At 33.0% G+C, this 14,071-nt stretch overlaps 3 protein-coding genes and 1 pseudogene across 5 annotated transcripts; all 4 read left to right on the top strand.

The window, feature by feature from the left end:
- Positions 1 to 6,153, top strand: part of LOC111394882 — a 34,012-nt pseudogene extending 27,859 nt beyond the window's left edge.
- A 1,636-nt stretch (positions 6,154 to 7,789) lies between these two features.
- LOC111394335 lies at positions 7,790 to 12,516 on the top strand. Of its 3 annotated transcripts, XM_023020097.1 has the most exons (5): positions 7,790 to 8,014; positions 8,227 to 8,288; positions 11,264 to 11,694; positions 11,802 to 11,934; positions 12,020 to 12,516. In XM_023020097.1, exons 3-5 carry the CDS (start codon positions 11,281 to 11,283, stop codon positions 12,424 to 12,426), a joined length of 954 nt encoding a protein of 317 aa, XP_022875865.1. In that variant the 5' UTR covers positions 7,790 to 8,014; positions 8,227 to 8,288; positions 11,264 to 11,280; the 3' UTR covers positions 12,427 to 12,516. The 3 variants fall into 3 exon arrangements, 2 of the variants coding, with proteins under 2 accessions (XP_022875865.1, XP_022875866.1); XM_023020098.1 differs by lacking the exon at positions 8,227 to 8,288; XR_002702574.1 differs by lacking the exons at positions 8,227 to 8,288; positions 11,264 to 11,694; positions 11,802 to 11,934; positions 12,020 to 12,516 and adding an exon at positions 8,919 to 9,475.
- Positions 9,510 to 10,517, top strand: LOC111394336. Its single transcript, XM_023020099.1, has 2 exons — positions 9,510 to 10,091; positions 10,174 to 10,517. Exons 1-2 carry the CDS (start codon positions 9,639 to 9,641, stop codon positions 10,450 to 10,452), a joined length of 732 nt encoding a protein of 243 aa, XP_022875867.1. The 5' UTR covers positions 9,510 to 9,638; the 3' UTR covers positions 10,453 to 10,517.
- Positions 10,471 to 10,959, top strand: LOC111394881. Its single transcript, XM_023020931.1, has one exon. The coding sequence runs from the start codon at positions 10,471 to 10,473 to the stop codon at positions 10,957 to 10,959; it is 489 nt and encodes a 162-aa protein (XP_022876699.1).
- Positions 12,517 to 14,071: the final 1,555 nt, after the last annotated feature.

The raw sequence follows: 14,071 nt of genomic DNA, 5'->3' as shown, positions 1-14,071 counted from the left end.
GATTTTAAGAACTGTTTGACAGCGTGAATTTCTATCACGAGATATCAATGATCTATGTAATGAGAGGAACTCTTATTTGATTGACTATTCTTTAATATCCAATAATTATATGGTGTATTGGATTGAAAGAATGAAATATTGCTGAATATGACGAATGATGAGGTTCAAGATATGTAGTACAACTTACATATTTGCTTTTGAAAATAGCGTTGGCTAACTACAACATATATATTAATGGAGTTCTCTAAATGTTGGTACCTTCAAAATATATAAGTTTTGGACACATAAATAACCGAATAAGGTTATCATAGACTATTAATGGACTATCTATGTTCTCAATAACAAGTGTGGGAACATGAGTCCATTGAGAACTAGATGTGTCTCAATGACATACATGTAATCCAATAAGGTACTTAAGTGAAATTTTAGATGGATATCTAGTCAAAAGAAGTGACTTTTGTCATATTTTTCAGTAAGAGAGAGAATATTGGAAAACATCGTTGAAATTAATATTATATGTATTGATGAATTAGTTTTGAATATATAAGTAAATATTCAAACTTCTCATTCAAGTGGGAGTAATTTGTTTCTGAGTTGGACCTATCTATTCGAGTGGGAGCTAAGAACCATTTAATATCGATGATTTTTAGTTCTGATGGGAGCTATCTATCTAAGTGGGAGCCATATAAGAACTGTCTAATTTCAATGATTCTTAGTTTGAAGTTGGATCTAAGAGCTAGTTCAGAAAATCAAAAGAGGAATTTCGAGAAAAGTTATGGAAGTTTATATAGGGAGAATATAATTTCAACCTAATCTGGATATGGTGAAAGTTTTATGAGGACATTATATTTACCGAAAACATTCAGGGTCTTGAAAGTTAAGTGGGAGACTAGTGAGTTTCTGATAGATAAAGCTTATTATTTTAAAAAAAGGTTATACACTTATACTCAATGTGAGTGTATTGAGTTGGATAAATTTTTTCATAACGATGGGATTCACTTCTGTACATCAATGCTAGCCGTGATGGTATGTTTAAATTTAGAATTACGCCAAATTGATCTAGAGACTGTATTTTTTATTCTCAATTGAGAAATGATTAAAGATATCAAAATGAATCGACTTTTAGATTACATGTTAAAGCCTTTTTTTGTATAGTGGTAACTTTACAGTTATATGCATGGCCAAATACAGTCATCTCTACAGTTGTACTTGAGTTTTTAACAAGGTTAAATCTCATACAAGAATTTCGTCATATGGACAAAAATTACTGTATTTGTATAAAAGGTCTGATGGTAGGTTGTAATTTTAATATTGATATTGATGACATTGTATTGGCTAAGCATGATAAGGAGTGTATAGAGACCAATTTGAAATGACTGCGGTCATTTTTTGAGACAAAAGACATGGGTTTAGCAAATTGTATGATTTGTGCTAAGAATACTTTTCGTATGTTCTTGCTCCATCATAAGAGTTTTATACTATAAATACTCATGTGGAATTACAACTGTGACCCTATAAGCCTTCATAAATGTCCAAAGATTTCATAAGTGCACAAAAAAATATCCAGAGAATCATATCTAGTATGATTAAGAGTTAGGAGATAGAAGTATACAATGATATATACTTTTCCTAACAATGATCATGCCATGGATCTAATCAGTAGGTATCAATATTATCTTTAGAAAATGTATTGTGATACCTGAAAGGTGCTGTTGTCAGTTATTCTATTTCGTTGTCAAAGGAATAACTTATGATTGGATTAGATATACAACTATTGACTAAGAATGAGAGTTAGTCGAGCACAATTAGTTATTTGACTTACGCGCTTTTGCTATATAGAGTAGCAAGAAGCATATGCTGTTATGTATATTTTGGCAGCTAAAGAAATTGTTTGGTATGGAGGTATTGAGCATCTAATGATACTAGTTGAGAATATGAGATCCATGACAGTTATGCAACTATCTTATATGTTAAGATCTCAAGTATAAAAATATATCCAAACACTTAATGGTAATTATGTGAGAGACATTAGCAAATAAAGTGTCTTTGCGATATATCTATGTAAATAATGATATGTAATCATCATACTCTGAAGATGTCTAAAGATATATTTGTTGATAATATGGAATCTCTAGAATTTTGTAGAATATGATACTTGGTGTATTAGACAAACTCTTGATTGAGTTTTGTGTGCCCATAGATGAACAATTTTGAGTTCATGTGTAATCTAATATTGGGATTGCAAGATAAATGATTTGTATGCACATATAAAGTATGTCGAACGGGTTGAGATTGGCTTACTCACACAAGCAATCGCCTCAAACATTTTAAGATGTGCTGAGATGAGACACAGTGATCATGTTGTGTACATGATCCAGTCGCCTTGATAGTGATCATTTTGTTTACATGATCCAGTCACTTTGATAAGGTATCAAGATGATATTACAACAAGTAATCGAAATGAATTTCGCTATCCGTTAAACCTGTTCAGTAGCCAGATCGAGTTCTCAATTTGAGAATGCCTGGAGGAATGAACATAAGGAGAACTCAAGTTAAGTATCGAAAAATACTTGAACTAGGATCTGTACGATGTTATTTGTTTACAAAGAATATGATATATACCCTAAGAAAGGGGGAAAATATTGTAGTACGTGTTTCATACCGCATGTGCTTTTACGACCAATATTGAGTAAATAAGTAAATGGATCTCTGCTTTCTCATTGTGTGAGACCCTGAGGTTTATGTAACCTCATATATACCATTATGACTTTTGACTGTTTCTTGAGGTTTTATTTCAGTGTTGCTACTTTAGCATGTTGCTAATGACTATGATTGATTCGATTTGATGGGGCATGTCTAGAAAAGTAGCTGATTTAAAATCGAAGGATTCAAATAAGAAAGGAAAACTATTTTGACGAACATTTATGTTTGTATTCATCGGCCGGACAATTGTGTTTAACCATTTGGGGTATAGAATGCAATTGTGAATACAATGATATGATGCGGAGTTCAAGTATGTTCCACAAATACTCGAGGGGTCGGAGATACTTGAATTAATGTTGGAAAATGAGTTTGGGGCATAACGAGATGTGATGTTCCTCCTCTAGTAGAGCTACTATATATCCCTAACAGGTTTATAGTACCGTAAGCTCTAATATTACTAAATTGGTCGCACAATCTATTTGCCGTATGAATCTTTGTGAAATAGATCTTGAGAAGGATCTAAGGTGTGACATTTATTGTCACTTGTGGTTCGGATCAACCCCATCATGTGCGAGTGAGAGATGTTGGAAAATACAGATAATGGGTCGTCCATGTGGGGTGACCCGACCCGCAGGATTTTATAAGAGTTGGAGGGAGTGGTTTGAATTTAGAATTCAAACCCATAACTTCCAAGTAATCACTTGAAACTTCTACATAGAAGTTATGGAAAAGAGGGGGAAAGGCAAGACACAAAAAAAATGGTGAAAAAAAAAATTCGTATAGAAATTCACCTCAAAATTGGAAAGTCCCTAAAATCACATTTTTTTGCATGAAATCTCACAAGAAATTATACTTAAATTGTGGACAATAATCCCCTTCCATTGTAATTGAGATTTGGATCATTGGAGTACAAGAAAATACAAATTTTGGAGATTTGAAAACAAGGTGATTCAACCACACAAAGATCTTGAAATTCATCATTTCAAGTAAGTTTGTTGACCCGAAATTCATGTCAAAACATGCTACGATTTTCCTACACTGAGTAAAGTCTTAGAACAGAGTAGAGGGAATACACAGCCCTCTCCTCAATGTTACATAATATATTAAATGAAACTAGAAGAGTAAATCTAAGTTTCCTACATGTCCTCAGCTAGGATTTCCAAAAATGTTCTATCCATTTTGTCCGAAACCTAATCAATTCCCTTACCTTTTTTGGTGATTCCAGTATTGAATAAGAGAAGGAAATTTTATTTCTCCACTCCGTGGCATTAGTAGCAGAGAATTTCTCCATCACATGATGCTCGCAAGCCAAGTTCTACCCATAATCTTTCACATTAGTCATGTACGATCTTACAAGATATAGTGAAGATATGATATTGTTTCACTCGAAGAGGATGTAATGCAAGACTAGACGGTGGATGAAATAGAGAAGTACTACAGGAATTTTGTATGGTAGGAAGATTTCCAGAAAGTTAAATTAATTATACTTCCTATTTTTTATGGTTTGAAGTGTTGGGCTATTAAAGGACAAAATGACCATAAAATAAATGTAGCAGAAACGAGAATGCTAAGGTAGATGTGTGGTTATACTAAAATAAATAAGATGAGAAAAGAGAGCAACAAGTGGAGGTGTTGTTGGTCGAGAATAAATTAAGGGAATGACTAGTTGTCGAAAATGTAGTTGATAGAAAGATAATCTAGCTTGTGTACATGAATTTCATAGAAGGTTCATATACATTAATACTCCATATTCAATTATCTAAGTTATTTATCTAATATAAGGTACATATGTAAGTGCTTATGAATATTCAATGCATATATGCATTTATGATTATAAAATTTGATCAAGGTTTGTTTTCTATAGCAATAGTAAATAAGGTTTCATATATAATAAGAGAGACGCATTTGATCAAAGAAAGTTGAGGGTGCTCGTGTTCTTGAGAGTCCATTGTTTCTAACAAATTGGTATCATAGTGAGATTAAAAGAATAGTTAATAGATGGCATTAAACAACATGTTGCCACTACAAGTCCCTAAATTCAATGGGAAGAATTATATTTGATGGAGACAACAACTGAGGGTGCTATACGGTTCCCAAAACTTGTAGGAAATTGTAAAAAGCGAATTCAGAGAACCTGATGGCAAAAAAACTTGTCAAATCTGATACCCGTAGGCCCTGCCCCGTTTGGGACGGGGATTACCTATTTAATCGAGTAATCGGGTTAGGCATGAGCAGGGAATTTTGCCATGGCGCAGGTACGGGGGTAATAGGGGCCCCCTCCCTGTTTAATTATTATTATTATTATTCTTTTTTTGCGAATTCAATACTTTAAATGGAAAATTTCCACAAAATTTCATTAATTCTAGTAGAAAATGACAACTAAGATTATCTAAGGGATATGACAAAATAATAAAAATCTTAGTTTACCAAATATATTCAAATAATTTAACTTTTAAAAATAAATAAATTAATCAAAAAAATTAATAATTGTATTATTGTCTCACTTTAATGAATGTGTGCAAGAAAATGAATTATCAAAAATTAATTAAAAAAAAAATTAAATGGGTACCTAAACGGGGCAAAATCCTCGACCCTCCTCGCCACCCCATCTTAAAAGGGTAATGGGGTGCGTACGAGGTGGGAAATTACCCGGCGGGGCGGGGGCCCCAAACCCGCCCCGTTGCCATGAAGATCAAGTGCAACCCACACAATTAAATTTTTTTCCTTCATGAAAATTATGCCGAATTCGCAAGTTTGAACCAGAAACTTCTTAAAATTGAAGTGGCAGTTTTGGGTCTATTTCTCTGTCATATTGTCAATTGAGAAAATCTCATTACAAATTTCGAATTCCTTTAGTGGTGCTTTCTCCTAAGCCTCCATGCCAATTGCAAGATAATAGAATTGAGAAAAGTTATTTTTTTGTATTAAACCTCGTCTCGAATCATTTCAATGCAAAGTTTTATCTGTTAGAGAGTAGATATATTTATTTATTTACATTTTACAATTTTTATAAGTGGGTGGTGGAGATACTTGAACCCGAATGACACTTTTATTTATTTATATTCTTCGACATCACACTCACCTACATAGAGTTAGATGTAGTACGGAGAAAGGGCATTAACTTCCGATTCACAAACTTTCATGAGTTCTTGAAACCTTTGATTTAATAGTTATCCAATTCGCCATGAGATTGCATTCCGTTCCTTCGAGCATTATATATTTGATGTCGATAAACTGTTCTTGATGTTGTCGTGATATTTAAATTGTAATCATCGGTAGGAGTAGCTTGTCCTCGTCGTGTAATCTAACTTTTTCGATGTTCTTGCATATTTAACAGGGACCTTTACTCTTTACATACTCATGTCCATTTTCACTGTGATATTTGTGGTAATTTGGGTACCAGAAACGAAGGACAAAACCTTAGAGGAAATTCAATTCTCCTTCAGATGAGAATTCTCCATTTCACTTGATAATTTGTTATTATTCACCAAGTGTTGTGTAAAGACAGACGCGTAATATTTTTGGATCGTGTTATTTGCAAGTGTATGTTTGGTATGTTGTGATGGACATGTAATCTAACTTTTTCGATGTTCTTGCATATTTAACAGGGACCTTTACTCTTTACATACTCATGTCCATTTTCACTGTGATATTTGTGGTAATTTGGGTACCAGAAACGAAGGACAAAACCTTAGAGGAAATTCAATTCTCCTTCAGATGAGAATTCTCCATTTCACTTGATAATTTGTTATTATTCACCAAGTGTTGTGTAAAGACAGACGCGTAATATTTTTGGATCGTGTTATTTGCAAGTGTATGTTTGGTATGTTGTGATGGACATATTAAAAATGAGTCGGAATTAAGGAAGAAGTGATGTATTTAGTATATAACTAGTGGACCCTAGACAGAAGTTGTCCTTGAACCAGTGCATCTTGTTAACCTACTACTTGTGAATTCCTTGGTTTGTGTCATTCAACTACTTTGAGTGTATTTTTGGTATGTTGTGATTGATGTATGGATTGATTGTAAATGATCTAGAACAAAGAAAAAAGTGAGATACATAGCATGTAGTGGATCGAAAATATAATTTTTCCTGAACAAAGAAAAAAGTGAGATACATAGTATGTAGTGGATCGAAGATATAATTTTCCCTGGTGTTAACAGGATACTCTCGTGATACAACATTTCTTGTAATTAATATACAATACTGACAAGGATGGAAGGGAATTCGATCTTAATGTTAGAGAAATACTCAAAAGATTTTCTTGCGAATAATAGTCAAATTATTATTATTATTTATTTTTATTTTTATTTTTATTTTTTGTAAAAGTGGAACAAAAGGAATCTAGTTTTAGAATTGATGTTGGATGTCAAACCAAAAGTGTGTCTATTTTACATGTGTGCTTTTAAAAATGGCTATCTTTATTTGGAACGCATTTTTTAATTTGAGAAAAGGCTCCTTATTACCTTTCAAATCATGAGCATTGAAACACGGGAGCGAGAAAGAGAGAAAATGAATGTGCCCTCTATCATAATATAATAGAAAATAAGGCGAAAACGAGAGTGGTTTTTTTGAATAGTTCAATTCTTCAAGTTGGATACAATATTTTTCGATGTACACTTACCTCGTCTACATTTAAATGTTTAGTCTTCACTTTGAATTTTATAAAAGGTCTTGTGAGCTCCTTAACAATGTAAACCAAAGTTATTTCTAAATCATTAAATTTGCTCTTAAAAAGTCACTTATGAAAAAAAAAATAGTAATAATAAATAGATAAATTGCCTATGCAATAACTATATTTCACTTAGGGTGCGTTTGATTGCACATATTTTTCATGGAAAATGAGTTTTTTCCACCTTATTTTCTACTTTTGTCTTGTTTGATTGGCAATTTTTTCTAAGGAAAATATTTTCCTTCTTTTGGTCACGTGACCACATTTTCCTTGAAAACAAGGAAAATATTTTCCTTGGGGGAAAGTGGATTTTATTTACCATGGAATTTTATCTTTCCAAAAATTCTTGCTAACCAAACCACGTTAATATCTCTCTCTCTCATCTCTGCGTTAAAATATCTCTCTCTCTTCTCTCTCCCCACTTACAAATCTCTACCCTCTCTCTCATCAATTCAACCGAGCCAGAGGAAGAACTCAACAATTCTCTGCTTCCAGAGCGGGTAATTATTCCAAGAATCTGGGTTTATGGTATTTTCTCGATGACTTTGACAATCATCGCCGCCTAAAACTCACCGACTTACGAAGTTTCCGATTTCCACAAGGATTGTAACGCGAATTTGACCGTTCAGATCAATACGGTAAGTTTATCTAGCCGTTTATATCCCCTTTAATTGTCTATAAATTGGATCGCCTAGCCTTGTTCATCAATCATTAGGAAGCCAGTGGTCCGGGTTGGTATTATTTTTCGATGTTGCTTTGTTATCGGTGGTCATGTGTCATTCATTTCAATTATTGGATTGAGCATAGGAAATTCGATTGTACTGATTGCTAGTCACTTTCCATCGTTTAGCTTATCGTCACCTCCCTAGCTTATTGTAACGCGAATTTGGTGGAGAAGGATTTCGGCAACAGGTAAATTGTTCTCTGTTTTTCTTCATCTTTTGTTTGTTAGTTTGGATTTTAGAGAACTGGGTGACTATAATTTCATTGTTTACTGATGATGTTTTCTATAAAAAGTGAGAACTTGATATATTTTCCTAGCATTGATATGTAAACAGCATTTGATTGAGCATTCCAATTCGATAATCATCAGAAGGAAATTGTTTCCGGTCACTACCATTTAGAACGTTACATAAGGGTGCTAGATGAGATCTTCATTGCTTTGAATTTGCACATTCTTTGCATTTATGAATTGAGGACATATGTCACTTGGTAAGACTGGTTAACTACATCTCAAATGTTTTCCACATTCCACATCCCAGAAAATTTCCCCAAAATTCCTCATTCTCAGTATTCTCTTCTCTATTGCAATGAGCCTTAATATTGTCTATCTGGGAAATATTTCTATCCTCTGCTTAATTTCAAAACTTCACTCTATCTTATTCCCAGTATGGTGAATAAACTATTGTTGGTCCCTAGTGAATTTGATTCTTGAAGTGCACAGACTCCGAAGTGGAGATTTAGTCCACTATCAGATTTTCACAACTACTCAATATTTGATAAGTATTCATTAGTGTTTTGAATGTGGAATTTTCTTTACAGGAGATGATAACTAATTAGCAGTCTACCTTTATATCTAGTATGAAAGTATCCTTTTGTGCTGTGATGGTTGATTTTTAAATGAAGTGGTTCGTCATGGTATTGGAGCAAGCAAATTTCTTGGGATCAAGTTTTGCTATCACTATTTATTGAACTTGTGCACATACGAGGCTTTTGACAAAAAAATGAATTCATTTTGTGTGAGTGAGGGCATGTTCAAGACTAGATTTAAGTGAATAAACGTGTCACTCTTTAATGACGTTTGACATATTTTAAGGCAGATTGTATCATTTCTAGTTTATAATCATCTCACTGTGTTGGAGACAGTTATTTTATTGCTTAGAGTTTATTGTACCTACTATTAATCTCTGCTTAGAGAGATAGTTGAAGATTTAGAAGTAGCTTAACAATTTATGCCCTTGGGTATATGTTCTTGATTCTATTAATTGGGGGATTGCTGTGGTGCGAATGAGTTAGGGAAGCATGAAATTGAAAAAAATGATTTTAAGAATTCTAATATAACCAGTTGACATTATGCTTGGAAGTGTATGCAATGAATTTCTATTATGATGTAGCTATGTTTAACTTTTTATTCTATAATGCTTTTATGTTATTCTTTCTAAACAAATTTTTATTGAATTTTTATTTACCGTGGTAGTTTATAACATGGCTACAACAACGAATCAATGTCGATGCTGACGACAACATTTAGGTATATTTTGGATGATGGTCATGCAAGCGATTGTGATATATAACGAATTTAGGCATCGTGCACGACATCTTCCAAGAGCTCCTCATACAAATTGGAATTCTGAAAGAGAAATAACACTTACACGAATGTTTGGCACGAGTGATACAATATGTCGTGATCTCCTTATGATGAAAATAGGTTCATTTCAAAGATTATGTGCTTGTTTGCGAACTTATGGATTGGTTGACAGTAAATACGTTCAAATTGAGGAACAAGTCGCAATTTTTCTGAATACTGTCGGGCATGACCAACGTAATCGCGCTGGACGTTTTACTTTCTTTCGCTCTGGTCAAACAGTGAGCTTTTACTTTCACAGAGTCTTACACGCTTGTCTTGGATTGTATAGAGATGTTGTGATTAATGCCACTCCTCATAACTCACCATACGAAAAAGAAAATGTGCAGCCATGGTACTCCTTTTTTCAGGTTAGTGGTTTGTAGTTATTTCATCACATTTCTTAAAATTTCAAGATGAAAAATTAATTTTGAAAAGTATTGTTTTTTAAAGGATGCCGTAAGAGCAATCGATGGTACACATATAGCTACGTATGTGCCTTTAGAGGAGCAAGGTAAATATCGCAATAGAAAGCAAGTGATTTCCCAAAATGTTTTAGTAGCTTGCGCATTTGATATGAAATTTACATACGTGCTTGCCGGTTGGGAGGGATCCGCACATGACGGTCGATTGTTACGGAGTGCAATATTGCGCCAAGGACATAAGCTAACAATTCCTATTGGTAAGTTGTGTCACTATTTTGAAAATATTTCTTCCACGCATAAGTTATAATTACCTAACTACCATCTTATGAACGACTCTTTCCTAGGTAAATATTACCTTGTTGACGCTGGCTTTCCATCGGTTTCGAGTTTTCTTGCACCATACCGTAGGACTCGTTATCATCGTAGAGACATTGAAGGTCAACGTCCTGAAAGTAGTAAGGAGTTGTTCAATTTTCAACATTCATCTCTACGCAATGTTATTGAGCGTACAATTGGTTTGCTGAAAAAAAGATTTGCATATTTGAAACATCAACCCTATCACGACATTGACACACAAGCAAAGATCGTCCTTGCCTGTTTTGCCATCCACAACTTCTTAAGGACTGATGATGTAGAAGATGTTTGTGAGGAGGACGACTTAGATAGTAGTGACGATGAGGTTAACCCTACGCATATTGATGTACTTGAAGATGAAACTCCAAGTGCTCACATATCTTTCACAAATCAGGAAGCGTGGTCTAATAAGAGGAATGCGATTGCTGATTTAATGTGGGCTGATTATCTTCCCAATTAGAATGCGGGAATTGATTTCAATTGATATCTGATTTTTTTTTCTTTTTTTCTTGTTTTTTATTTTTTATTTGTTTTTCATTTCTATGTAATGGATATAAATTTACTAGACTTTCATATGTAGTAATTGCTTGAATTGAAGACGTATTGACATTAAGCAGATTTTTTGTTTTTTTTCCCCATGTCCTATAATAGTTGACATAAGATTGCTAGAATTTTAAATATTGTAATTGGAATTGCTGTTATTGGAGACATTTTTGACATGCAATTTTTTTAAATGTTCTTATTTATTGGTTGACCATAAACAGTTAATCTTCCACTATACATGGCAAATATTCGACAAAGCTCGGCGGCACCTTTTCGAGTTCCTAGACCAACCCTTCATTCAGATGTGGAGGAAATAAGCTCAACCCAAGCGGATCCTAATTCTCGGAATCGTCAAATACGTTGGAGTGATGCAATGGACGGTTGTATGATAACTGCACTACTACATCAAGTGTTGTCTAATCACAAAAGAAGTGACAATGGCTTTTCATCATATCACGTGTCCAAAGCAATCGAGAACGTGCACAATGGATGCGGAGTCACGGTGTCTGATAAGAATGTGAGGGCGCGATTGAAAACTCTGAAAAAAGAATATGTTGAAGTTCTTCAGTTGTTAAGCATGAGTGGTTTTGGGTTAGATCCTCACACTAGACATGTCACAGCCAATGTACTAGCTTGGGAGGAGTTGTTGAAGGTACAAAATTTCATTGACCAATGAAAGTATTATTCCTTAAATATTACTAATCTAATTTATTCTGCCCACTAACTAGCGTAAAACATATTTCACTCTTTTTCTTGTAGGGCAAACCAAAATTTGGAAAGTGGAGGACCAAACTTTGTTCTCGTTATGATGATTTGGAGGCTATCTTTGGAAATGATTCTGCTACAGGAGATCATGCTGTAACCGGAAATGACATTTTATCCCCCGATCATGGTACGTACTAGATCGTACATAAAAATTTATATAATTCATATTATATTAGAGATTCTAACAAATTCTTATTTTATTATTTTTTTAGATGAAAATGTGCATGAAGTTGATGGTCAAAATGAGGATACAGATCCAAGCCCCATTCGCTCTCCTAAGTGTAATGCCGAAGGAGGAACTAACAAAGTTCGCCGTCGACATACCCAACCTAATGATGAGAGTCTCGTTGCCCTATCAAGCATTGTCGAATCATCTAAAAAAATTGCTGTTGCTATGGAAACTCAAGCAACATTAGATACGCTAAACCATATCAATTGGCAATTGGTTCTAGAAAAATTACAAGGCATGAGTATAGAAAAGCGTGACATAATACAAGTAATAAAAATATTTCGATCGGATGAGAGTCTGGCTAAAGTATTTATGAGTTTGACTGATGAAGAAGTCATGCGTGATTTAGTATTTGAGAATCTGGGCCGTGATCCGCCTGCACTATTTTAAGATGACTTGCTTGGATAATTTAACAAACATATGTGAAAGTATGACATTTATGTTGATTTTATTTGCTATTTTCTTATGATACAGATTTTTCGGGTTTTTTCATTTTCATTTTATGTAATACATTGAACGAAATTTCATCATTATTTATTGAATTGATTATCAGATTATTATTTTTGACTGCAACGAAGAATATGTAAGTGGTAGAAATCTGAATTGTTAGGGATAATTATTTTATCTCGACAGTGTTTATGCATCTTTCGTACCAAATCTTGGTATGTTTTTATCCACAAATGAACTGCTATATTAATTATGATTGATTAGGATTTGGCCGCATTTATGTATACAATTTATTTAAAATTTGGATCATTCATTGACAAACTTTCATGGGAAAAAACCACTATTTTCCATCGAAAAAGTGACAATTTCCATGAAATTCCATGGAAAATAGTGGTTGTCAAACAGATAAAGTTGGAAAAAATGATTATTTTCATGGAAAATAATGGCTATCAAACACCAAAAGTTGGAAAATTACAACATTTTCTAGGTTGAAATTTAAGTCAATCAAACACGTGTAATTAACATTTTCCATGTAAATAATTTCCAGGCAATTGAATTACCTGGAAAATATTTTCTTTCTATGCAATTTTCCTACTTGCAATCAAACGCACCCTTAGTATTGATCAGATAATTATACTTCAATTTTGTTCAATTGAATGATTGTATTTTAGATTGATTTTAAACGGATAACTACATTTTAATTTGATTTGATTTCAATTGAATAAATAAACTTTTATTTTATTTTAATTTAGATAACTTGGCCCAATTTCTTTTGTAAAATTTGATGAAATGACGGTATAAATGATAGTCATCAATCATCACACATAATTATTAGTTGTTGATATAGAATAAAAATAATATTAAAATTAATGATGACCATCATTTATTGACTGTTGTGTCATCAATTATTATTTCAAATGACAAATTTGATGGAGTTACCTTATTAAAATCAAATTAGGCATAATTTAACAACTAAACAAAATTGAATTACACAACCTAATTATAATTAAATGAAAGTAAAGTTAACATGAATGAAATTTACCATATCACAGAAAATTCAAAAAATTTCAAGAAAATAATAGAACTTGACAGTTGTATTGGCAACTAGTTGATATTGATTGTCACATAACAAAATCGGTTAAATATTGTCTTTTCGAAGTTTTTTATTTCAAAATTGAACTACTCTTTCTCCCCTTTCATATGTTTGTCATTAGAGTTATTCTAAAATTTTAAGTTCAAAAGTAATGATCCATTTAATTGTAAGAATGAAATTTGGATGAAAAGAAAACGAATTCCAAGAAATTGAATTATCAAGAATTTGTTTTACTGGAAATTGTCAATTAAATGTGTGTGATTGATATAATTTTCCACTTGAAAAATGTTGAAATTTTGGATCTTTTGGTGTTTGTTTGGCTTTGTTTTCTATGAAAATTGTCAATTAAAGAAATAGAATTTGTTAAAATTGTGAATAGAATTTGTTTCTATTAAAAAAAAAAAAACTAGAAAACACTTTTTCACCAAAACCGAAGGAAAGAAAATTCCCTAAAAACGAAGAAAAAGGGTCACGTGAAGGGTAGGGTGAAAAACC

The sequence above is a fragment of the Olea europaea genome, chromosome 5 (assembly GCF_002742605.1).
Source record: "Olea europaea var. sylvestris chromosome 5, O_europaea_v1, whole genome shotgun sequence".
Taxonomy (NCBI): Eukaryota; Viridiplantae; Streptophyta; class Magnoliopsida; order Lamiales; family Oleaceae; genus Olea; species Olea europaea.
Note: the sequence above shows the minus strand (reverse complement) of the source record. Positions and strands in the feature narration are given on the sequence as shown.

What these genes read in the sequence shown, in the direction of transcription:
- LOC111394336 (XM_023020099.1), top strand. Translation starts at nt 9,639, where the DNA reads ATGATGGTCATGCAAGCGATTGTGATATATAACGAATTTAGGCATCGT. An exon ending in CATGGTACTCCTTTTTTCAG is followed by an intron (nt 10,092 to 10,173) that starts GTTAGTGGTTTG and finishes TGTTTTTTAAAG; the next exon opens with GATGCCGTAAGAGCAATCGA.
- LOC111394881 (XM_023020931.1), top strand. Translation starts at nt 10,471, where the DNA reads ATGAACGACTCTTTCCTAGGTAAATATTACCTTGTTGACGCTGGCTTT.
- LOC111394335 (XM_023020098.1), top strand. Translation starts at nt 11,281, where the DNA reads ATGGCAAATATTCGACAAAGCTCGGCGGCACCTTTTCGAGTTCCTAGA. An exon ending in CTTGGGAGGAGTTGTTGAAG is followed by an intron (nt 11,695 to 11,801) that starts GTACAAAATTTC and finishes TTTTTCTTGTAG; the next exon opens with GGCAAACCAAAATTTGGAAA. An exon ending in CATTTTATCCCCCGATCATG is followed by an intron (nt 11,935 to 12,019) that starts GTACGTACTAGA and finishes TTATTTTTTTAG; the next exon opens with ATGAAAATGTGCATGAAGTT.